Raw genomic sequence first — 27,068 nt, forward strand, 5'->3', positions numbered from 1 at the left:
AAGACTTTATCCATTTGGCGGTAGTGGTTAGGCCCACCCTCCCATTCAAAAGGTTCATGAGTGCAAGCATTCCCATTCTATACAATCCTGATATTCATGTTGGGTTGAAAGTGAAGAAGTCAATACAGCGCTGCAAATGCATTTACACCCATCAATATCCCAGGAATTTTTATTATCCTGCCCACTGCCGTAAAATATCTGAATTAATAAGATGCCTAAAATGCTTCCAAGAGCATACAAAATACAGCACACAACTGATCTGAGATGGCAAAAAGATATACATTTGGGGATTATACTTCTGGTTTGCAGTATTGTGAAGAAGGCATGAAGACAGGGATGGGAATCATGCGGTTCACTGATTAAATTGTATGTGTCCATTTATATCCATTAGATTTCATTGGGACACAAAGCTATCACATTTAAAAATGCCTTGGGCTTTCTGGTGGTGATGCTTTGTATTTGGACTTCAACTTTACTAGTAGTTTATATATATATGTTGAATATTTTCAAGCCTTGGAGGTTGGAAATTCAGATAAAGAATCCATGGATATGGAGGACTGACTGTAGTTTAATTAGGCAATGTTAACAATTGCTCCTTAGTTTTGACAATGAGTGTCTCTGGATTGGATCGATAGTTACTGAATAAACGTTTACTGAGTTTTAACAGCCTGAATTGCTGAACTTGGTTCCCACTAACATGACACCAATGTCCAAGTGCGTATCGGTGTCCATCGCACATTGGAGATGTGGAGCATCAATCGCTCCACTAGCTACCATCACACAACGGACACCTATCGGTTATGATGTGACAACAGCCCCTAGGTAAATACAGACGTTGTGAAACTACTTAATTTTATTTCCCCCACACATAAGTCCACTTATGAATACGTAAGTCCCATGCTCAGTTGCAGCCAACATCATTGTACAGAGAGCTGAAGCATACCCAACATTTGGCTCTGTCATCTGCAAGGCATTCTGGGTACCAGCGCTTCCCCATCTGTCTCATTGCTTTCATATTGTGTTATAAGTTTAGGAGAGGGAGGTGTAGGGAGAAATAAAACTATTTAGTATCACATTTTTCATTAAAACAAACTATCTCCACATTAAAAAAGAAAGCCACAATGAACATCACTCTGCTCCCAATCACTGAAGGCCAATTAATTAATTGGGCTTAACTGTATATTACATTTCAAACAATACCCTTGTACTTATTTATCATGTTAATTACAAAGTTAAATAAAAAAGGCAATAAATTATTTGTTAAAGCATCAAGATGCACAATTGGAGGAACATGGTGCCTCTGATTCTCCGGCTGACAAGGGCGATTACTTGAGGGAGGCGCGTGTTTGATCGGTGACAGAGACGATGCTCGCTGGACCATCGCTATCGGGGGGGAGGGGGGGAATTGAGAGGAAAGATGGAAATTAACGGGCCACAAAATTGCAAACAGAGTTTCTTCCTGAGTCTTCCCCTTGTTTATCTGCAGCGCACGCTCAATGCCCTGCAACTAATTAAACATAATGCTTTTAATTTGGTATAAGCTGCATGAATTTGCTCGATTTACCAAATGTATGTTTCCTTTTCCCCATTGACGAAAACAGACTTCTGTGCATTTGTCTCAATGGTACCCATTTTGAGCAGTCAATGTTTGAAAATGGGAACATGGCTTTGCGCATGCCGTATTTCTCAAAAATACCCTTTGCAGAAGACCTTGGAATGAAAAAACATATTGGAATGGAAAGAATGATCACCAGTGTTCAGAAAATGGAAATCCTAGATGTATCCACACAGCAGAATTAAACCGATGTGACGCCACTTGAACTGTCACAGCTCCATGACTGGTTTGTCGGAGAGCTCTGAAGCTTCCCCAAACTACAGATCCCAGGGTTTGGTAATATAGAGTAAGGTCAGTTAAAGTTACGTCAAACTATTTTAATTCCGAAGTGTAGATGCATGCCTTGATAAGAAGAATCTTGGACAGATGAAAATCTTTGGAACTTCGTGCAATATTCACACATTGGGGTTTTAGTCCGGAAAACAGCATTGGCTGCACAGAAAGTATTTCTCTGTGATTTCTATAAATCTGTGCAAATTTGCAAGCAATTTTTTTCCTGCAGAAAGCAGCATTTTCGGCACAAAAGACTATGTGTGAATTTTGTGCGGGATAAGTCCCGAACTGCGAATGGTATTCGAAGACTGTGTAGGTTTCAAAGACTTTCTTGTAGCGGGAAGGAAATTACTGAAATGACACACTGTTTCCTTTGAGAAAGAAAATTAGTGAAGAATTACATCCCTAGGAAAACATTTTCTCACAAGACGCCCCCAGAGGTGCAAAAATGCTACTTTCATTGAGACTATTGAGCCCAATAAAGTTTTTTTCGATCTGTAATAAGAGCAAACACTGACACAGAGATGGGGGTTATCTACACTGCAGAAATAGTGCAGTTTGAGACCTCTTTAACTGCCATGGCTCCATGTTAGGGAATTCTGGGATTTGTACTTTTGTAAGATATTATCCCTTTGTGTCTGGTGCTGCAACAGATTACAAATCCCAGAACACCATATCATGGAGCCATGGCAGTTAAAGCAGTGCCAAACTGCATTATTTCTGCAGTGTAGATGTGGCCATAGGCTCTAGACTTTTTGACGCAACAGCTTCCAGAATCGGACACAAAAAAGTTCACCTGACACACTCTCAATGGCAAGCCAACAAGTCCAAAAACACCCAAGAGTCCTAAAGTACCTCCATGTTTTGAAGACGCCGAAAGACAACCAGTCTGAAATACCGCTTCCTTTCTAGAACAGTGCTGTAATAGTCGATTTAGAAGTGCAGACCCTCATCATAGGAATAATCCAAGTGGCCGTGTTAATCCGTGTAAATGTGCACACAGAGATAAACACAGTAATATCCACATTATTAGGATTAGCTGACAGCAAGCTGGGTTGCCCAGATCAATAAACCAGTTCTAGTAGCTTTCCTCTCCGACAGGAGAAGGTCCTTTGCAAAGCTAGTGGGGCTTAATTGACCATTCAAAACCATGCCACCCAAAAATACTTTGCACTGCACCTCACAGCAATCTATTCCTAAAAGGAAAAGAAACATTGGTTCTTACCTGGGATGCATTCATTTCCAGTAGCAAAAGATGCTGGAAATGAATGTATCCCACATTTCCCGGTGGCTTTTTGCAAATGTAGTTAAGCCAGTATGGTGTAGTGGTTTGAGTATAGGGCTAGGACTCCGGTAGACCAGGGTTCAAATCCCAGCTCAGCCACAGAAGCCCCCAGGAGACATCGGTTGGATTAACTCAAGTCCAACTCTCTCAGCCTGAGAGGAAGGCAATGGTAAGCCTCCTTTAAATTAATCTTCTTCATGATAGGGTTGACACAAGTTGGAGTCGATATGAAGGCATGTAACAACGACACTAGCAATGGGGCTAAGTTCAGAGGAAACAAGGACCCATTGAGCCCTGGTGCCAATACAACATTGCTCTAATATTTATAAGTTCAATCACTCCTTTCCAGCAAAGATCCTGGAGCAGGACAGCTGCTGCTAGCATCTTCTCACCAAATTTCTGGAAGCAGCCACAAATTATGAGCTCTCTGGTCCTCTTTGGTGATCATCTACTTTCTCATGTTTTATTGCACTGGGAGGAAGAGCAGCATGATGTGCATGCAATGTGTACAGCTACATGGAGATCCATGACTTATAGCAGGGAAGATAGATTAAGAGCATTTGGGTCAAAATTTCGGTGTGTGTGTCTTAGAAACACAGAATCATAGAGTTGGACGAGACTTCAAGGACCATGTAACCTAACCCCTTTCTGCCATGCATAAATCAAAGCACTCCTGACAGATGGCCATCCAGCCTCCATTTAACAACCTTCAAAGGAGGACACTCCACCTTTCTCTGAGGCAGCATGTTCCACTGTTAAATAACTCTTACAATGAAGTTCTTCCTAATGTTTAGGTGGAACCTCTTTTCCTGTAGCTTGATTGCTTTGCTCCATTGTCCTAGTCTCTGGAGCAGCAGAAACTAAGCTTGCTCCATCCTCAACATGACATCCTTTCAAATATTGGCTATCATGTCACTCCTTAATCTTCTCTTCTCCAGGCTAAACATATCCAGCTCCCTAAGCTGTTCCTCATAGAGCATGGTTTCCATACCTTTCACCATGTTGGCCACCCTCCACTGGGCATGCTCCAGCTTCAAGTCACCTGTCGACTTATGGCAACCCCATGAATTTCACAAGGCTTTCTTAGGCAAGGAATTCTCAGAACTGGTTTTGCCAGTTCCTTCCTCTGAAATATAGCCTACAGCACCTAGTATTTGTTGGTGGTCTGTCATCCAATACTAACTAGTCTGACCCTGCTCTGATTCCAAGATTAGACAGGATCTGGTGCCTTTAGGGTATTTAGGCCAGGTCATGAGAAGAAAGAAATGATATCACTGTAAGGCTTTGTTACAGATCTCAAAGCCAGACTTGACTGATAACTTCCTAGATCAGATGAGCCAACATTCAAAAAGAGGTACAGTGGTAATGGGAGACATCCACAACTCTGATTATCCGTTGGAAGTCAAACGCTGCCAAGAACTTAAGGTCCAACAAATTCCTCACTTCCCTTGCTGACAAGGAGGTTAACAGTCTTGGATCTGATTCTCACCCACCGGGAGGAACTGGACAATGAGTTGGAAGTGGAGGAAATTTGGGGTGGAAGGGATTAGGTCATCTTTGAATGGTATACAGAAGAAAGAGAAAGCTGAGTGTACCTGGATATGCACTCTGGATTTTTAGAAAAGCTTATGTCAATAAGTTTAAGGAAATATTCCGTGAGATCCTTTAGTCAGAAAGACTTAAAGAAAAGGGAGTTCATGATGGATGGGGGTTTCGAAAAAGTGAGGTATTAAAGGCACTATTGAAAAAGACTATTCACTGGAAAAGACGATAACGCTCTGTAAAGTGGAAGGCAATAGGAAAAAAGGAAGACTGCATTCTGGGTCGATCAGTTCAATCAAGGAAGCCATGGACCTCAGTTTGCAAGAACTGAACAGGGCATTTGACTGAGGCTCTTGAAGTTTTCTTACTCACATGGCCCCCATTATATCCAAGTCAACTTGAAGGGAAATAACAACAATTATAGGCACAATCACAAACAAATCCAATGAGAAATAAAGGGGAGGATCTAAAGAATCTAAGGTAGCTACATAAGGAACTTTCAAATATGTTGGGATTTAAAGGGGGCATAAATAAGAAATCAGTGTGAAACAGAAGCTTAAAAATGTCGATAGGATCCTAGGCTGCACCTGCAGGAGTATAGTGTCTAGAATGAAGAAGTCAAGGTGCACAGTACCTGAAAACCAAGAAATTACTTTAGCTCTGGAGGCAAGAAAGAAAATCCTTGAAGTACCCCTCCAAACCTTGTTCAATAAAGACATAAAACATTAAAATAATTAACCATTTGCTGACCTTTCATTCATCCAAAATGGGTTTCCTAGGCTGCAATTTCATTCTCTCTTACAGTAGCACTAGCCCAGGTCCATTTCTCCTAGCTTGAAACTGTGTGATCCACATGAGTCAGTTCTGCTTTACCCCAAAAAGTCATATCATACATGCGTCTCACTTTTAAATTCTAATTAGTGTCTATCGGCACAAGTTCTCCCATCAGCCGGAAGGACGGAAAACCGGAGAAAAAGGCTTTCTGAGCGCAAGGGAAGTGGAGTGGAAAAAAACACACCCTGGGGCTGTTTCGCTTGTCCAATGGAGCCAAGACGGAGGGCTCCCACGTTTGATGCAGTGTGTGTGAGTGTATGTGTTTGTGTTTCCAGTGTCTTCCCCCAATTCGGTCCTGCTCCTTCCATTCCATGCATATCTGAACAAAACAGCCAAAGGGCAAAATCTAACCAGGCTGCTCCAAGGCCCTCCAAGTTTCTGCTTGGAGACAACAGCAAGGAAAGAAGAAGGGCAGATGCAGAGCAGAGGGAGGGCAAAGCTTTGTTTGCCCATCTCTTGCCCCCAAGGCAACAAAAACTTAGTGGGGGGTGAGGAATGGGGAGAGGAGGAGATAATGAACGAGTGCAAAACAAGGACAAGTGACAAGAGAAATCTTTTCAAGGAGAACAAAAAGACTGCTAAGATCCGGACAGGCTGCGTTGTTGTTGTTGCTGTTCGCGGAAATGTTCTTAATCATTGGCTTGGAGGCACAGAAGAGGCGAGGAAGGAAAGAGGGTTAATTTTAAGCATCTGGGGCTTGCAGAAGGAAGCTTTGGTTTGGAGGGCTTTTGCTGGAATTCCCTGCGCCTGGTTAGCAAAAACAATGACTCTGTCAGGAAAAGATAAGCGAGGGAATTAAGGGACGGGGTGCATCTGTCTGGAACCGCAAGGGGTTCACAACCCCTTTCACACAGAACAAACCTACTCCTGGTTTTCTCCTTAGTAGTCTCACCCCAGCAATTTAATTTGGAGGGGTTTTTTTAGCTACTGTTCTTGGACAATTAGAAGTCAAAAATCCCTTATCAACCTATGGCAATATGCAAAGGGATCTTGCAGCACCTGTGAGACCAACAGTGCAAAAGATGTTGTAGCATAAGCTTTTGTAGACTTGAGGGCTGTACAGACTGGCTTGAAGTGTTTAGATGACGCACGCCCCAATGCCGCCCCCATGCTGGCGTCATGCTATCCTCCCGGCCACATGGTGGGTGGCATCACAGCACTCCTTTGGTGTGGCATTTATACCTCACATGCCGAAAGGAGCACCTAAAAGTGCCATTGCCGCAGCAAGTTCGCCTTTTGGCCGGCTTTAAAAGGAGCAGAATTTTACCATTTCTTTTAGAGGCAGCAAAGCACCGGATCAGGTCCATGACATGTGGCACTGAAACGGGCGGCAGCTCTATCGGGGCAGTCTGTAGAACCCCCTGGCCTACTTCCTCAGATGAATGGAGTGAACTGATGCCAGGGAGGACCTTGATAGATGATATGAAAATCCATGGAAATGCAAAACATGTAGGTATGGTGATGTGGTGGCAAGTTCAATTTTAACAATGGACCAAGGCAGAAGGAAATATGTTGCCTAAGATCACCATATGAAAGGTGAAAGGAGTTTTGGAGTGTTTTGCATACTACTATAGCAGATTCACCCAGCTATATCTCTAGAATCTATGGCAGTGATTCCCAACTTGTGGGTCAGGACCCCTTTGGGGGTCAAATAACCCTTTCATAGGGGTCTCCTAAGACCATTGGAAAATACATATCTGCATGTAGCAATGAAAATAATTTTATGGTTGGGGGTCACCACAACATGAGGAACTGTATTAAAGGGTCACAGCATTAGGAAGGTTGGGAACCACTGATCTATGGCAAAGCTCTCAGAAAAGTACTAGGAGGATGCTGCAAAGCAGGGCTATAATATGTGGCCCTCCAGATGTTGATCCTCAGTCCTTCACACTAGGTGAGGTGGATGGGAGTCATAAGTCCAAACATCTGGAAGGACAATAATTCTCCATCTCTTGGGGACAATGCTGAACACACAGCTAGCTGCCTGAACCACAGTGCTAGCCTTTCTGTTAGTCCATTAGTATTCAAATGATGTGGTGCAATGAATCCTTCACCCTATGTTCCTGGGAGGGCCAAACAATGGCAGTTATATGGTTAATAACAATGCAGAGCCAGCATGGTATAGAGGTTTAAACGTTGAACTACTGGAGATGAGGATTCAATTCCCTGCTCAACCACAGAAACCTTGGGCAAGTCACATACTCTCAGCACCATAAGTTAGAAACAACTTGAAAGCACACAGCAACAACATCAGTAAATCTATACATATTTAAAAATCTAAACTACAAAGATACACATTTATCATGAAGTGACCCCAAAGTGTTCCCTAGACCCTTTGTGAATCCATGTATGCAGGTGAGGATGTGCAAGACTGAAAAGGAGAACATTGGCTCCAACAAATGGCAAAGATATAAACAAATAACCCAGTATATTCAAAAGCTTCTAAATGGAATATCAGTTTTTCCCATTCCATTCTTAAAACCAGCAACCACAAACTAATAGTAGCAAAACCAGAATACACTACAGGTTGACTCTTCCTTATCCAGAACTCCAAAATCCAGAATACTCCAAAATTGTCCACACGGGCGGCTAAGATAGCGACACTTTTGCTTTCTGATGCACCAGTGTACACAAACTTTGCTTCATGCACAAAATTGTTTAAAAGATTGTATACAAAATTACCTTTAGGCTATGTGTACAAAATGGATATGAACCATAAATAAATTTCAAGTTTAGACTTGGGTCTCATCTCCAAGATATCTCATGATGTATATGCAAATATTCTAAAACCCAAAAAAATCCTAAATCCAAAACACTTCTGGTCCAAAGCACTCTGGATAAGAGAGACTCAACCTGTAGTATCGCCACTCCAGATGTGTTATGGCTGTATAAACGTGTTAAAGCCAAAGGCTGCAAAATTAATAATGTATTATGGATTTATGCTTTCCTTCTGTATCCCTCTGCCAGAAAAAAGACAAGGAATCATAACTCCCACTTTTCTAGGAGTAGGAGTTTTGCCATTTCTTCTCCTTCTCCTCCCTTTTTTTAACAGCACTGATGCAACAAAGAGTTCACATTAAAGACAACTGGGATGTCTTTAGACCCCTGAGTTGTTAAGCTGTATGTTTGGGCATCAACAGAAATCTAAAACTCTCCCCACAGCTAAAGTCATCTTTTCTGTGGCAAGAGACATGGATCCCGCTGCCGTATTTTAAGCCTCTGACACTTCTAATGTACCAAAGCGCCTGAGTCGTTTTGTCTACTAGACTTTTATTGCTACGGCACAAACAGCTGTCATTGAACTGTTACTGAAGGGCTGCATTCAGACTGGCTCCTGGTAAGGAGGCTTCACGTGGGCTCTTCAGCCAATCGAAGGAAAACCGACCCATAACACTTCAGCATTATGGACGCAGTGCTGAGATTTAAGGCTTTTACAGCGGACTTGAGGGACCCATTCAGTTAGCCATCGGATCAAGAGGTAAGGATTTTTTTTGCTTAGAGGAGGTTTAAAATTGCAAATGCTTACTCTTCTCTTTGCCTGGCACAGCACCCCAAAGCATGTGTTTGTATAGAGGCCAACAGGCTGGGTCTTCTCAGTGGTGGCACCACCAAGACTTTCCAGGTCGCCATGATGGCAAAATGGAACAGAAGAAAGCAAAAAGGAATGAGTTTGGAAAGCAAGTCAACCATGTGTCCTCCCATGAAGCCAAGTCTACTGGAATTCCTTCTCCATAACTCTCATACTGCATTGAGTTTACATCCATCTTTGTTTTCATTGACATTTGATGTCAGTGCTGGCTAAAATTCCTTCTTCTACCCAACCATTAAAGGTTGCCTCCTTCTGCTCAATGGGAAGGGAAATGGCTCAACGGAAGAGCGCCCACTTTCAATGCAGAAGGTCCCATGTTCCTTCCCTGATGTTTTTGTCAAAAGGGATCTTCAGCATTGCTGAGGAAGAACTCATCGACTGAGAGCTGCAGACAGTCAGAGGAGATCGCCCTAAGCCAAGTATCTATAAATTTTCTCATCTTCCATGTTTAAAGGGTATCCTGACACATGGAGAAACCCCACCAAGAAAACAGGGGAAAGCTGCAAGTTCTTTACACTTTTCCCCCCAACCCAAAATTTATTAACGCTGAAGGACAGCCAGTGTGACATAGTGGTTTGGGTGTTGGGCTTGGACCTTGGAGTCCAAGATTCAAATCCACATTCAGCCATGGAAACTCATTGGGCAACCTTGGGCAAGTCACATCCTCATAGCCACATAAGAAGGCAAAGGCAAACCTCCTCTGAACAAATCTTGCCAAGAAAACCTTGTGATAGGTTCACCTTGTTGTTGTTGTTGTTGAGTTCCTTCAAGTCAGTTTTGATTTATAGCAACCCTACGGTGAATTTATCGCTGGGTTTTCTGGGGCTGCGAGGGTATGACTTACCTGAGGTCACCCAGTGGGTTTCCATGGCCAAACAGGGAATTGAACCCTGATTTCCAGTCCAAGTCCTATGCTCAAACCACTATAACACATTGACTCCTACTCCACCACGTTCACCTGGAAACAATTTGGAGGCACACCACAACAACATCAATAAAAACAACAAAAGCAAACATAATTTTAAAAACAAATATGCCTTTCAGCACAAAAAAAAAAATCCAGAAGCATGAACAGACATGAATAGTTTTCAGAAATCCATGTATTCTCACGCTACAAGGAGGAAATTGTTGAAATTATTTGTCCTTGCATGCAATAATGAAAAGAAAACAACAAATTTACAATGCTATCAATTGGATCAAGGACTAGGACACAGCAACTTCTCATGTCCAAACTAAGATGTTAGTTTATTATCTTCTAAGCTGCTGTTGAACAAGCTTCAAAAGTCAACTGACACAATTTGCGAAAGTTACAGAGAGGCCAATTTCCAGAATCCAAATGCTAGGCTGCTGTTATTTTGTGGAGCATGGGAGGCCAAGGAAGAGAGACCCCGCCATCAACAAGAACAACCACTTCTCAAGCAATACGGAGATGTCCGGCCTACCTGTGATACTGTGATGCTGCATTTCTTTGCCAGCTCCTCTTTGGCTTCTTCACTGGGGTAAGGATTGCTGAGGTGAGAGTAAAAATATTCATTCAAGATTTCTGTGGCTTGTTTGCTGAAGTTGCGCCTTTTCCGCCTGCAAAGAGGGAAGAGCCAGCAAGACAAAGAGAGAAAGAGAGAAATCACAGTTGTGAGACATGAGTATCCAAAGCAAGCAAGGAGTTTGGTGTGGTAATGAGTGTAATGAGAGCAGTGGTAGAATCATAGAGTTGGAAGAGACCACAAAGGCCATCCAGTCCAACCCCATTCTGCCATGCAGGAACTCACAATCAAAGCATCCCCAAGAGATGGCCATCCAGCCTCTGTTTAAAGACCTTCAAAGAAGGAGACTCCACTACACTCCGAGGAAGTGTGTTCCACTGACAGCTTACTGTCAGGAAGTTCCTTCTAATGTTGAGGTGGAATCTCTTTTCTTGTAGTTTGCATCCATTGCTCTGGGTCCTGTTCTCTGGAGCAGCAGAAAACAAGCTTGCTCCCTGACATCCTTTCAAATATTTAAACAGGGCTATCATATCACCTCTTAACCTTCTCTTAACTGCTCTCTACCTTTCCACCCACTTCCCCCTGGAGAAAAGAGTTGAGATCCTGATTCAGCTCGCCACCAGAAGCCTGGAGGTTCTGGAGATCAACAGAAGGGATATTACTGTGAATGGACATCTCAACCATCAGTGAGACCCACTGGCAACAATTTTTGCCCCTTCCTTCTGAAAGGAAGAACTTAAAATGGGACTACAGACCACAACTCCCATCCTCAATGGCTATGCTGGCTGGTGGGAGGTGCAGTAGAGTATGCAGAGGGTGACACATCCCCAACCCCAGCTAGCAATATGGCTGGTGACATCAACTTCCAAGGGCCCAAAGAGATTCCAACCACTTCCCAAGTTCACTTTAATGGCTCCCTAAATAAATACCCTAAAAGCACCAGATCCATCTGATCAAACCGATACAACATGCTGGCTTCCATTATATAAATGTGACATGAATAAAAGGAGAGCCAGTGTGGTGTAGTGGTTTGAGCCTTGGACTCTGGCGACCAGGGTTCAAATCCCACCTCTTTCATGGAAACCCACTGGGTAACCTTGGGCAAGTCATACTCTCTCAGCTTCAATGTCAAACCCCCTCTGAAGAAGCTTACCAAGAAAATCCCATAAGAGGTTCGCCTTAGGGTCACCATAAGTCAGAAATGACTTGAAGGCACACAACAACAACAAATAAAAATTGAATAAATGAACTGCTAGCAGCCAGACAGATTTTTCTCAACAACGCTAACACCAGACCAGTTCCCAAATGCAGAACAGTAGAAATGCAAATTACAGCGTGTCAAGATTGTGAATCAACTGAGCAAGGCCTGGCTTGCCATTCAGAAGGGTGAAATGACTGGCTTCTGGTGGCATTGGGAGGGCGAAGGAGACAGATTAAGCCAGGCACTGGTGCGGCAAGACCATTTAAAACGTTACCTTCGAAATCTGGGAAAAGAGCTTATTTGGCTCTCCTTCAGGTAGTAAAATGTTTTGAGCCAGAATGGAAACCTGCATATTCTAGATACCCAGAAAAAAGGGATGGGGAGGGGGTCTATCAAAACTCCCCTCCTGAAACCATGGGAATAGAAATAATAGCATTTGACACCACGGCTCGATCCTACAGAATCCTAGGATTTGTAGTTTGGTGAGGTACCAGCCCTCTTTGGCAGAGAAGGCTAAAGACCTTGTAAAGCTACAAATCCCAGGCTTCCATCGGATAGCGCAACAGCACTCAAAGTGGCATCAAACTGCATTATTTCTACGGCGTAGATGCACCCGGGGTCACATTTATTTCACAATGGAATCGCCGTGAAACTAGAAGAAAGGCAAGGCGGATGAGATTTGATTTAAGAATTAGACCCAACAAAATGATACCAAAGATTATTTTCCCCTTGTTTTCATATCACTCTCATTGTGAGGGTATCTTTAAAGAAAAGCTGGGACAAAACTCAGTGTTTAAAAGAAAATTCTGTAAAGTCCCTTTCTGCCACCTATGTTGCCTTCCCACTTTTGCAGCTTGCTTGCCAAAAATCTATCTCCGAAGTGTTTTCCTTCTGAGTTCCATTCCACTTTCAGGCTTACTGCTTCCATCTGGTGTGTTGTATCCCAGCTCTATCATGGTGTGTCTATCCCCAGGCAGTCCACTTTTCTCCCCAGAGCCATTATGATCTTATTATTAATATATCTCAGTTAACAAAGTAGATGAGTTCCTGAGTATTACTTCTTTAAAAGAGAACTGGGTATCAGAAGGCAGAAAGGACATGGACAGAACAGGGAGAGGTTTCCTACACCTCAGAAAAGAAGAGTAGTTCAACACATTCCGCCCTAACAATCTGCATGTGTGAAATGAAATAACCAGGTCTGAGAAGCCTCGCATAAGGAATCAAAAATGTTTTGAACCTTTTAGATAACGAAACCGCTCAAAACATCACCCACCTGGCGTCGAGGAACCGCGATCTCAAGATCATGACTGCTTCGCAAGTGCTTTGTTTGAGCTGCATCTGGATGGAGCTGAATTTCCGATGGATGATGCCCACCATCCTCTCGATCTCCTTTGGAGAAATGGGCCGTGTCCGACTTTGCTCTCGGAGAAGGTTCATCACGTGCGTGGTGAATTCGTTACAGGCCTGGAAAGGAATGAGGACCATTAGAGGGGTTGATCGGACTAGTCCAAAGTCTTCAAATTCATCAATAGCCACAACAGATAAACGTGCATCCATTTGCAAAGTCACAAGAATGGGGCTTATTATTAATGACACTAGCTGAGATCCCACATGGATACATGTAACATAAGAGTTTGACATGCTATGGTCCTTTGGTCACCAGTTCCAGGACTCAACACTGTTGTCACTGGTGACAGCCTCCCAACAGCCATGCTGTGGCTTGTGGAGAGCAGAGGGGATCAGAAAGACATCAGGCTATGCACTAGAGCCAAATGCAAACCAAGGACTTCTTCTACCAAGATACACTAGGGCTCCACAGTGGTATCACCAAATGATATCATTAGCACTCAGTCTGGTTACTGGAACATAGCCAGACAACTCTCCAATCCCATCTGTTCTCCACCAACAATGGAGTGGCTGTTTTAGGCGACTATTGCAATGACACAGTGAGTTTGGTTTGTGTCTTGGATTGTTGCAGAAGAAAGAAAGGACACCCCCCCCCCCCAAAAAAAAACCCCAACATGCATGTGTAAGGTGGAACTGCACTCCCATATGTCACTAAGAGGATGCTGGTCACTTTCAAAGCATTTCAGTTTTTCAAAGTGCTTCAAAGAATTTAACGCAGAAGATAGCTCCAACCCAAAGCCTCTCAATGTTATAGAGACAACACCAAGGAGGAAAGGACTGAGGAGGGAAGAGGAAAGATAGCTCTGGAGAAGCTTCACTGGTGGATCAATGAGGTCAGACTGGGTTGTCCCTTTCTCATAAAGTTCTGACTGCCCTATGGACTAGGGATGGAATGGAAATTCATCACTTTCCCAAATGGGGTTGATTTTGGGCTTCTCGACCCCTTGAGAAACTAACATGGGAAGCAAAACAGCATGTCAAAAGTTCTCTCTTTCCCCCTTTTGTTGTGTAGCATTGCTGCATGTTGCATATCACACATTTAAAATCCAGCAATCTTATGTGAAACACACACATTTCACTATTATTAGTAGTAGTAGTAGTATTGGTATAAACGCTATTGCTATAGCTATTGCTACAGGTCAGAGGAATATCATTAACTCCCACCAGCTAAGGACAGATGAATTTATCTAGTTCTCTTAAACTCGCTTGTTTTTTATATCTTGAGTTATTTCCATACTATTTATGCACAAAACGTGGCCAGTTCTTATTTAAAAAATAAAATATGAACCAAATGAAAATTCTCATCCATCTGCACTGACAATTTAAATAGGTACTGCTATCCCAAGCATGAGTGGAGCCTTTCAGAAAAACTAAGTTGCCGTTCCTAATTTGGTATCACCCATATGGTCGAATCCCTTAAGATTCAAAGCCAGACTTACAAGAGCTAAACATTCAGAACCCTCTGCTTTCGGTGTAGGGGCAATCTGTCAGTTTTACGTTCTCCCGTGTTCAAAACGGAGATGGGAAGATTATTTGAAAATATTCCAAAAATGATCAAAACCCATATTTCTCACATGTCAGAAAACTCTGGTCAGGAGACTCCTAAACTGAAGAGAACCTTTTGACGTTGAAGACTTATTCTGCACAAGATTCACACATGGGTTTTCTGCAAGCAGAAAACAGCATTTTCTACACAGAGATGCTGTTTTCTATGTAAAAGAAAAACATGTGAATTTTGTGCATTGTAAATCCCAAATTGCGAATAGCCATCAAAAAACTGCACAGTTTTCGAAGAATTCCTCGCAGTGTGAAGAAAGTTGTAAAATTATTGCTTGTCTCCTTCAGGAACAAAATTGATGAATACTGACATCCTTACTTCAACATTTCATTTCTTTATACTGCTGCATCTATGCATGGCTTTGCTACATTTAGGACAATTTGGGAGAGGGAAATCAGCCAGAAACTTCATTGAGAAAATAGTACAGTACTTGTGCTCAGGGTCTATCAGACAGTAAGGGACCCAAAACTGAAGTTGGGAGCTGTATACAACCCATAAGCCACACTTTCACCATCTGTACACTGGGCGGCTACCTTCTTTCTTGTGTGGCATAGTGGTCTAAGTGTTGGACTCCTACTCTGGAGACCAGGGTTCAATTCCCAGCTCAGCCATGAAACCAACGGAGTGATCTTGGACAAACCACACTCTCTCAGCCTTAGAGGAAGGCAATGCAAACCTCCTCTGAAAAAATCTTGCCAGGATAGGTTCACCTTAGGGTCGCCCTAAGTCCGAAACAACTTGAAGGCACACAACAACAACAAGTGAATATGTAGTGATGTATCCAAGCAAAGGAGTCTTCCCAGAGTCCTAGTCCAACGCTCTAACCACTACACCATGCTGGCTCTACATCTATGCTGACTCTACCTCCCTAGATAAAAAGAAAAGCCACATGAAGGACTCCCAACTCTCCTATTAACCTGCCGAAGAGTTAGAGGCTAAAGTTTTGCACAGCTCAGGGGCAAAGGGAACGATAGAGGATGGCGCACAATGACATAACCATATCACTCTCATCCTCCTTTCCCCCAAACATCTCTCACAACTTATTACGGCAAAGACGCCTACGAATGCAAACGCTGATTAGCAATTTGGCAGCAGACCAGCATATCCCCGGGATTCATGGAGCTTCCCTTTCAACCAGTAGTTCATACATGATTAATTAGAATGTCTCGTTTATGTAGTGTGCACTTTAGCTCATTACTCTAAGTAAAATTTGTTAAGTATTTACATTTAGATAATTAAAATCTGGGTAATACCCTTAAGAAAGAGGCTCGGCGTTCTGGGGGAGCGATGCGCCTTTGCCAAGGCAAGAGCACAAAATTACTGGACACTCCACCACCCCCGGCAAAGACACAACATCCCAGTTGCATCAGCCTAGGGCAAAGCTCAGGGACTGCTGGGAAAGACTATTAGATGTGGGATGGAAAAGGAAGAACACACATCTCCATTTCGTGGAAGCAGAGAAGGCAGGACCTCAGGAGATCTCAATGGTGCCTTATGGCACAAGCACTGCTTTTTCAGCCTTGAGCTAAAATCAGGCTCTTTCTCATGAAAAGATGGAAGAATGTGCACCACAACCTGAATCTCTGCTGGAAATATTCAAGCACAGAGGTGGTATGTATCTGACTATCCTCAGTACTGGCCAACAAGTCCTATCTTCCTGACTGAGGATAGTCAGGGGTAAGGGATAATGGATGTTGCCATCTATACCACCTGGAAGACCAAAGGTTTCCCCCAGCTGTATCTATGCCCCTAAACTTAGGTTTAAAGAATAGGCTGGGGTATTATATTGTGTTTTGAACACTTTTATCTTTTTTAACTGTATTTTACTCTGTTTTAGTACTGTAATAATTTAATTCTATTTACATGCATCACTTTGTATGTTTTTAATTGTACTATTCTTTTAAATTGTAAGCCACTCTAATAACAACAACAACAACAACAACAACAATAATAATAGAATTAGATTAGCAGGGAGGAGCCATAGTTTAGTGGCCAAGAGCATGCTTCAGGCACAGAACATTCGGCCCAGTTAAACTGTTTCCACTTCAATGGTTAGTTGGTGGGAGATAGGAAAGAACTCTGCCTGGGTGCATCTACACTGCAGAAATAATGCAGTTTGACCCCACATTAACTGTCATGGCTGCATCCTGGAATTTGTAGTTTTATGGGCACTCTTTGGCAGAGAAGGCTAAAGACCTTGTGAAACTACAGATCCAAGGATTCCATTGGATGGCGCTACAGCACTTAAAGTGATGCATTATTGCTACAGCATAGATCACCCCTGAAACTCAGGGGGAAATGCTATCAGTCAGTACTGATTGGGGAAAACGTGGTTCAGGGGCCATACGAGGCCACAAGATTGTTTTTATGCCCTTCAGGATCCTGGAGACCAGGCTTCAAATCCCACCTCGACCATGGAAACCCACTGTGTGATCTGAGCAAGTCTCACACACCCTCAGCCTCAGAGGTTGGCAAGGGCAAATCCCCTCTGATGAAACTTGCCAAGAAAACCCCGTGATAATCAGCATTAGGGTCACCAAAACGCGGCAATGACTTGAAGGCACACAACAACAACATCAACAACAAAACTGGGTAGCACACGGGAAAGGTGCATCATCCTCCGGACCGTTTTCGCCCACCTTCTTGCAGATCCCCGAAACGGGAAAACCAGGCAAGAGCCGTACAGGCGAAAGGCAGCAGGTTCCCAGCTGCTCTGGGAGGTTTGGGATGCTTACAATACTTTTTGCCTCCAGCAAAAATGTATTTCAATGTAATTATAGAAGATAGCTTTCAATATGTCATCTCTATTATAGTCGCTGTAAATTATGAAGAGAAGCATTTCTCCTGGCACTAAGAAAGTGGGAGAAGCGCTGATGGCGTGACACACTTTCTGGAGGGTTGGATGCTCAACATCCCCCTCCTTCCCCAACCCCCTGCTTTGTTCCCTCCTCGCCTCCAACCGCCTTCTCTTCCCCGCTGCTTTAAAGTGCATTCCCTTAACTGGCAACAAATGTCAAAATCAAACTCTGGGCAGGGGGCAGGCAGAAGAGAAGGGGGGAGAGAGCAAAGAGGAGGGAAGCAGCAATAAAGACAACATTGGCCTTTTGCTTCTGGGTTCAAAGAAGGCAAAGCAAACACAAAAAGGCAATGAGACATGATGGAGCTTCGGAGACGACTTGGGGAGGGTGTGCACTGGAAAGCTACAGTCCTAAAGGGGGACATTATGGCAGAGCAGGAGGTCGGAAAGGCGCCATCGACACACTCCCTTCCTCGCTTTGTATCAACCATTCAAAGCACCGAAGGGGTGATTTGATTTTCCAAGCCGTGAGATTCTTCTGGATGTCTGAATAGGCTCTCGGCGGGGCGTGGAAAGTTGGTTGGAACCGGTCGTTCATTACCGTCAAGAGTGCCAAAGCCCGCCCAATGTAGTGAGCTGCTATTAAACCTACAGTTTCTCCAAGTCACATTTTATTTTCTGATTTCTCGTAAGTGATGAAAATGGAAGCATCTAAGGCACCTGATCCCCGTTCTTGGAAGCTAAGCAGGGTCAGCTCTCAAAAATATAAATTCCAAAAAGCAAATCTTAGAGATTTTGGAGGAAGGATATTTTGGATAACTCTTTGCCAAAGGCCTCTAGGTTTATGCCAGAAATATGTTATAAACAAAGATCCCCCCATTCTTTAAGCCATCATCTTCTTAGTCTACAGAATATCCGTGTAGAATCAGATATCCACTGATTCAACCATCCATGGTTTGAAAATATTTTTTTAAAATAAGTAACTTTCAAAAAGCAAACCTTGATTTCATCATTTTATATAAGGGCTACCATTTTACTGTGCCATAGTATTTAATAGGACTTGAGCATTCATGGATTTTGGTATCCACAGGGAGTCCTGGAACCAAACCCTAGCAGATACCAAGGGCCAACTGTACTCAAATGGGAGACTGCCAAGGAATGGTGCCTTAGGCTATATTACAGAGGAAGGACCTGGCAAAACCATCTCTGAGTATTCCTTGCCTAAGAAAACACTATCCAATTCATGGTGTCTCCGTAAGTCAACAGACGATTGAAAGCACATCTTTGTTGTTGTTAACTGCCCTCAAGTCGACTTCGACCTCTGGAGACCCTGTGAATTATGCATCTCCAAGGCTCCCTGTCCTCAACTGACCTGCTCAGTTCTTGCAAACTTAGGGCCATGTCCTCTTTCATTGAGTCAATCCATCTGGTGTGTAGTCTTCTTATGTTTTCCTTGCCCTCCCTCTATTTTTCCAAGTATTGTCGGCTTTTCTAGTGAGCCATGAATGAAATGAAATGGAGACTTTTATTTTCCTGCCCTTGCCTTTGGCTGCCCATTGTCTGACATTCAGGATGTAAATCTTCATTTATTTCACTCTCATGCGCGGGAATGAAAAATTCGAAAAATTTTCTCCCCTTTGGCTGAAATCAAGGCTTTTTCTTCCGGGGATTATGAGACATTTTGCGAAAAATTCCAAAAAGGTTGAGATTGGAGAATTTTGGACCCAGATCTCTCACAAGCGCACACATGCGCATAGACAACAAAATCATTTGTTGCAACCTGAATTGCCCACCACATCCTTCAACAGGGAGAAAAACTGGAGAGATCAACCTTCACAAACAGGCTGGCTTTGAACGGCTGAGCCAGAACCCCATGTTCTCCTTCTTCTTTCCGTCTCGCCTCCTTTTCCAATCCACCCTCCTCTGCTTCCACCTGTAAGCAGCTTTTAGAAAATCTGGAGCAATAAAACAGAGACTACTGGACCCATCTGCCCCTTAGCAGCAGAGATGGACCCAGTTCTCGAGACAAACCAGGACAAGACAGTTAGCTGCAAGCATCAGAGGAAAAAAAGTATTACATTTCTGCTCAGCAGACACTGCTGGGTGTCAGGATCAACAGGGGGAAACTTGCATGTTTCACATCAGCTTTAGGTCTGGTCCTCCCAGCAGTGTTTCTTCCCCTCTTCCCCCCACTTCGCCTTGGTTTCCTGGGGTTTGGACGGATGGATCTGACATTTCGGTTGAAACCTCAGCAAAAGGAGCTGTGGGGCTTGAATCCTGGGCTCCTTCCAAATGCTTGCATTTATTACAGTCAGAGGGTATAAGGCCAGGGAAGAGACACTGCCCGCAATACTCGAGATTTATTCCTCTTTGTGCCATTCTGTCTTTGCAGGTCTTCCAGCCACAGTTTCAGTTAAAATGGCAGTCAATGTGGCATTGGTTCTACTATGGTTGTAGCAAGAGAGGGAGAGGTCTGTATTTAAACCACAGATATTTGGGGAACAGATGAGAGATCTTTCAGATATTTAAGAAGGTAGATAAACATACAGGAGAGACAGTGTAGTCTAGTGGGTTGAGAGTTGGACTCAGAGATCAGGATTCACATCTCTGCTCAGCCATGGAAACCCAAAGTTGCATTCTCTCAGCCTCACACATGTACATACATGCAACATTGTTTTGAAAGGAAGCCGGTGGGAAACCTCCTCTGAATAAATCTCTTAAGGAGCCAGCATAGCCTAGTGGTTTGAGCGCTGAACTACAACTCTGTAGATCAGGGTTCGATTCCCTGCTCAGCCACAGAAACCCACTCCACAACCTTGAGTGAGTCACACACTCTCAGCCCCAGAAAACCCCATGAAAGGGTCACCTTAGTACTGTCATAAGTCAGGAATGACTTGAATGCACACAACAACATGGAAATCCACTGAGAGACCTTGGGTAAGTCACACTCTCTTGGCCTCAGGAAAAGAAGGCATTGGGGAAAAAAGTAAAAGTAAAAACACAAGATCTGCCATGATGGGTTTGCCTTAGGGTCACCATAAACTGGAAACAGCTTGAAAGCACACAACAACAACCACAACAACAAAAGTGCATGTATGCTGGATCGCCAAGCCCAAACACATGAGTGATGTGAGGGCATGACAAAATGAGGACCATCTTCCCCTTATAATTCTGGGTTCCCAAATGAAACCTGGCCCCCAGATTTCTAGAACTGCAATAACTTGAAATGTTAGTTAAGCATTTAGAAATACAGAGTAGATGTCCAAAAGTAAAAGGAGGAGACCAAGTTTCCAGTGAAAAGCAAACACAGCCAATAAGTGCCGATAATTTCAACTTCTTACTCTTACTGTAATGCTAAAACATTTGTGGATCGAAATATAAATTTCATTTGCAAGGGCAGAATTATTATGGGGGGATGCCCCCATTTGCCCCTTCTGCATCCCTTCATGGGTAGAAAATGCAAAGCCAAGTTAGAAGTCAAAACGTCACAACAAAGAAAGCCAAAGTTTGCAGGGTATGTTGCAGAAAACATGCAAGCAATGCTTTGCTATTTATCCCCTGAACAAATAAATCCCGAAACTCAGCTGCTTTTATCATGTACCTTCCCCAACCTGGTCCAGCTGAGTGTGGCCTACAACTCCCATCATCCCCCACTGGCAGGATCAGTCCATGCCAGGTAAGGTGATGGGAGCTATAGTCCAAGTAGACTCCTGAGCAATTGAAAGATCGTTAGGTATATAATTTGTCAATTGCAATTTGCAATCAGTATGCACATATGCCAATTAGAATTTCAAAGACATCGTGCATGTATTTGCCTAAAATTGGCAACAGGAAGTGACGTGACATCACTTCCAGTGCACCTGGACAGAGCGTTGTGCATCTGGACATATCGCCAACTTTGACATCCAATGCTGTCCCTTGTGGGTAGCATAAGAGTTAAAAATTGGCTCCTGTCCCTCTCGCAGTTGCCCACTCCTATTTGAGTTGTTTCTGTTATCCTTTTACTTTGATTCTCAACCACATTGAGTACTGTTTTTTGTTTCTGGTTTTTTTGATGGAGACACAAAGTCGAGATGTAAAATATATTGGTAGCTATGTGGGAAAGCAAAAAGATCGCAACGCCTAACCTGTTCATATTTCTCCAGCTCCGTATGATAGATCTGCCGGATCTGGGTCAATTTGGCTCTGTAATCTGAGTGTTCGATAGAGTTATCTGAAGTTCCGCCAGATGCCGCCGCTGCCGCCGCCGCCGCTGCCGATCCGCCACCTTTCTCAGGACCCGAAACCCCTTCCGCAAGAAGCATATTGTCCAATCGCATTAGTTGAGGGTCAGGAGGGTCTTCTTCTTGAGCACCTCGGATGCTGAGACCTTTAGGCAGAAGAAAGGAAGAAGAAAAACAGAGGTCTCAATTAATCCACCCCATGAACTTTCTTGATATTTTGCAAGAGATCTAAAGTAGAGAGAATCATCTCTTTCCCTCACTTTCTCTGCAGGAATTCATTTTTGTATGGATTTCTGTAAGCTTCCAGCCCTAGCAGTTGTCATTCAAAGTGAAAGATATTACTAAGTGCTTTTGTGCTAAAACGGGAATGAAGAGCTCAGACTGAGGAGCATCAGAACTCTGCATCCAAAAAACAAAAGAATTATGTAGCTTAGGAAACTTGACGTCAACTGATGATGAAGCAAACCAATGGCAAAAATGACTGAAAGGTGTCCTAATCGAACATGGGGCACGCAACTGTGGGAGATTTTTACAGCACAAGGACCCCCCTGCCCACAAATCTACTCAATCCTATCTCCAGCTCTATTATCCTTGGAGATTTCACCAGTGATCGCCTCTTTTATGGTGAAATCACAAGGGTTACCAGCTTGTCTTGCCACCCACCCCAAAGGAATCCTCCTTCAGTAATCTAAAGCTATTCAAAACCTAAAGCGGATTTACTGACCCACTGACCCACTGACACAGGAGCCATCAGCTATTGCTGGATGTGAACTTTCCAGATGTGTTTTGCATGACCCAAAATCTTGTTTGCACTTTTGGTGGGTGTCCTTCCTCCATGGAAGGGTTGGCCAGGAAGACCCAAGTCAGAAAGGATATTTATCTATTATTTATTAAATGTCTATCTTGACTCCCACCTCCTGCCTGACATTAGGAGAAGCGACCAATACAAACAACCAATACAAATATAATTAAAACATAAAGCAAATTAATTAAATTATATGGTATTAGAAGGCAGTTAAGAAACATATATAAGGGGTGGGGTGGGGGGAAACAGCATCTATGTAGTTAACAGCTCACCAAAGGCCTGCCGGAGTTTGTTACCAGATATCCTTGAGGAAACATCTAACTATCTACAGATATACGTGAGGAAATAGCTAGCTATCTACAGATATCCTTGAGGAAGCATCTAGCTATCTACAGATATCCTTGAGGAAACGTCTACCTATCTACATATATCCTTGAGGAAATATCTAGCTATCTACAGTTTTGTTAAGGAGATATCTATCCACCAAGGTGATGGATATACTGAAGCTTACATAGCTTCCAATACCTTGTCCTGTCACACAGAAGGCCCTCTCATAAGGCAACGCAAGAAGGTCAACTCAAAAAGTCAACTTGAGTTGTCATGGAAGAGCAACACATTGGGAGTTATTTATTATCGTTCCCCTTTTATTGTCAAGAAGGTGGAGATGTGATTGTGGGTTTCTCTGCCTCAAAGCGACAAAAAAACAAAAAAACAGAGATGGCTTTGGACACCAAGGCCATTTTGACCAGGACCGAGGGGGTTACTTCATACTTTGGCTCACTCTTCAACATTTCTTGAGCTGTTTGCCTTTTGACCACCCAGCTAGAATTACCACGTCGGTGCTAAACATGTACCCAAAATGACCAGAGGTGTCACCAGCAGCTGGCAGAGAAATATCCCTGCTTCTTTATTAACAACAACAGCGACGACCAAAAGGAAAAGGGGGAAAAAAACAGAGTTTCAGCCTCCGCAGAGAAGACTCCAAAATGATGCCCAATCATCAGTCTCATCTGAGTACTATAGATCAAGGCTGACAATTTGTAGGTTTAATCAGGTCAGGCGGGCACACTGCCAAGGCGCTCTCAACACCGCCGGAAAACAAAGTTGAGATATAATTACAGTTGTAGGGGAAAACCGCTAGAGCTATGGCTTCTTGAATCGGCATTTCCATTAAAGATGTAATGCTCCTTTCAAATATCCCAGCCCAATTAACCTCTTCAAATCGGTTTGTGGGGGGTTGGTGGAGAAGCAGGTATTTTTGACAGATCCCCTCCAGAGGGAGGAGCTGGCACCTACTGTGTTTGCATGCCAATGGGTTGGTGTGTTGTTATTTATACGCAGCGGCGCCGTGGCTGACATGACAGTAACATCCATAAACTGGCGAGCATTCAGCTCGGAAGTGGAAACAAAATTTCTCTCCACCCAAATTTCTCAAGGCAAGAGAAAGAGAGACCCATGGGTATTTTTGCATGATACGTTGGCGTGACCACAGTGCCATAGTGATAGCGGCAGCATGCATGTGTTTTTATAAAACATGCACATTTTTAAATCCACCACCTATGTGACAATCAACCATTCCCGTCAATGTCATGAAGATGAGTGAGACATCTCCTTGAGAAAATGCTCATCTTCGTCACTGAGAGGTGATCAACATTCGAAGGCTGGCATCTCCTAACATGATGTACAGGGAGATGCAGGGAAATGTCTCACTGAAATGAACAGGACAGCAGCATCACTCAGTGATATGTAGGAATATAGCTGAAATGCTCCATTGCCCAAGAGAACACATAACACACAAGAAGGCAGTAGAGCTGTGGAGATGGAGTCATGGAGTCAGAAACAATTTTGGGTGAATTTGGACTCCAAGTCAGTAGAAATGTACTGACTCTGACTCTGGCTTCAAAATAAAAACTTGTAACATTATATGGTACACATATAATTTCATGCTTACATTTTATCCTTAATCAAATAAATATATTTGTGTTCTCTCATCCTAAGTAGTATGATGATTCACATGATGATGATGATGATGATGATGATGATGATGATGATGATGATATGCCTTATTGCTATCATTTTACTATAGTTGTTGTGTGCTTTCAAGTTGTTTCTGACTTATAGCAAACCAAAGGTGAACCTGTCATGGGTTTTTGGGGGGCTGAGATTATGTGAGGTCACCCAATGGGTTTCCATGGCCAAGCAGGAAAAATTGAACCCTGATCTCCAGAGTTGAAGTCCAGCACTCAAACCACTGCAATATGCTGGCTCTCTTTTACTATGGTAATTTCTAATTCATCTACACCTGCCGTTTATGAAGGAGTCAAAACAAGGGGGTAGAAAAATAGAGGGGCTGGATTTGGAGTCAGAGGCAAAGGTTTGGTCTACTGACTCCACAGCTCGACATGGTAGGGCTCATCCATAGCAAACTTGGACCCCAAATCATTAGAGGGGGTGTTACAATATAGGACCATCCTAGAGCATATGCTTGACATACAGATCCTAAATTTGGTCATGGACGTAAACCTTTCAGCTCCAATGCCTACAGTGGTGGCTGGTGCTTTCATGTGCAGTGTGGTTGTTATTAACTGCTGCCACATTGACTTTGACTTATGGCAATGCTATGAATGAAAGACCTCCAAGTCACCCTATCCTCAACAGCCCTATTCGGGTCTTGCAGACTAAGGCCAACCATGGCTTCCTTGATGGAGTCTACCCTCCTGTAATGCAGTCTTCCTCTTTCCTCATGCCTTCTGCCTTACTAAGCATTATTGTCTTTTCTAGTGAGTGATGTCTTCTCATGATGTGGCCAAATTATGACAGTCTCAGGGCCTATACAGACAGGTGGCTTTGCACCACCTATTATTGCTGCAGAAGGAGGCCACAACAACCCACACTGCAGCCTCCAGCAGGAGCAAAAAGAACCCACTTCCCAGTGGGGGGGGGGGTTGCATCCTGAAAGAGGTGCCACAGGTGAGCTCACACACCGTAATGATGCCCCTTACTCAGAGCAACGTTTGGGCACTGCGCCGCACAGACATCATCATGGCACGCACATGGCGTCCAGGTGGTGTAACTAGGGCTTGGAGCATGTGTATGCTCAGCCCTAGTATGTGGCCAGGTCAGCACAAAGTGTCGGTCTGTACTGCCCCTCAGTTTAGTCATCTTGGCCCATCTCTTAGGATATAATAAATAGAGTCCATTGATTCATGAATGTCAATGGTGTGCCATGCACCAGTTAAACAGCTCCTAGAAGACTGCATGCAGAAGCACAGAACAACACATGTTTTTGTCTGCCTTCTTCCAGTGTGGTGCAGTGGTTTGAGTGTTGGACTTCAACCCTGGAGACCATGATCCAAATCCCCACTCAGTGATGGAAACCCACTGAGGAAGGCAAAGCAAACCCTCTCTAAAGAAATCTCGCCAAGAAAACCCTGTGGTAGGGTCACCATAAGTTAGAAATGAAGGCACACAACTACTACTACTACTACTTATTTAACTACCCAATTGCAGAAATCAACAAAGTCTGTAGTCTTCACTTTCTCAAGACGATCTTACAAGCCTAGCTTACCTAGCAAGGTGAGTCTTTCCTTTATTCCAACTACTGGATACTATCCAGCATCTGCCTTCATAAATAATGCCACAATAATATATGCATCCTGGACATACGAGTTCACGTTGCAGCTATTGTTTCTCTATTTTTATTCCTCACTATATCAACCTACAAGTTTATTACTGTTTAGCTCACTGACCTTTCTATGCATCATGGCATTAAAAGGTAAGGAGCAGACTCAAAAGAACACAGTAATACATCACTTCCAGCAAAACCAGAGCAGGACTAATGGCCAGGGAGGCCGCTCTTTGTTAATTTTCATCTCAAAGAAAGTGACTTGGAATTTTAGCAATTGCCTTCTTCGCTGCCAGGAAATCTTCAGGAACTCCAGAGGATTTGAGGTTCATCGGGGATTTATTTCATGCCAAATTTGCTTTGTGCAGAAAACACTGTTTGCTGCATGGAAAATGGTGTCTTCTGTGCAAAACAACCATGGGCCAATTTTGCACAGAATAGGGTTCAGAAAAGAGCATCTTCTGAACAGGGAACAGCATTTTATACACAGAACATAATATTTCTGCGGAGAAGAAAATGCTGTTTCCTGCACAGAAAATGCTGTTTTCTTTGCAAAACAACCACAGGCCAATTTTACACAAAGTAAATCACCAGTGACAGCATTCTCTGAACAGGGAACAGGATTGTATATATGGAAAATGATATTTATGCAGAGAAGAAAAGACAACTCCCTGCACAGAAAAACGCTGTTTGCTGCACAAGGCATGCAGATTTTGCAGAAAGACTCAAACTGCAAAGATCCTCTAGGATTTGTCAGGGTTTCTTTACACTTGATACATGCATTTCCAACCATTTTCCTTTCTTAGAATGCCTTTGAATCTCCCTCCTAT

The 27,068-nt window shown here is 43.3% G+C and overlaps 1 protein-coding gene across 2 annotated transcripts in view; it reads right to left on the minus strand.

Moving 5' to 3' along the window:
• The window catches only part of PBX3 (PBX homeobox 3), a 202,636-nt gene that overhangs the window by 20,057 nt on the left and 155,511 nt on the right, over nt 1–27,068 (minus strand). For both annotated transcript variants that reach the window (XM_042480006.1, XM_042480007.1), the window contains 3 exons: nt 21,713–21,954; nt 13,097–13,287; nt 10,581–10,716 (listed from right to left, as the gene is read on the minus strand). In XM_042480006.1, coding sequence (XP_042335940.1) covers nt 10,581–10,716; nt 13,097–13,287; nt 21,713–21,954 — 569 coding nt within the window. The remainder of the gene's footprint in view (nt 1–10,580; nt 10,717–13,096; nt 13,288–21,712; nt 21,955–27,068) is intronic.

This window comes from Sceloporus undulatus, chromosome 7 (assembly GCF_019175285.1).
Source record: "Sceloporus undulatus isolate JIND9_A2432 ecotype Alabama chromosome 7, SceUnd_v1.1, whole genome shotgun sequence".
NCBI lineage: Eukaryota > Metazoa > Chordata > Lepidosauria > Squamata > Phrynosomatidae > Sceloporus > Sceloporus undulatus.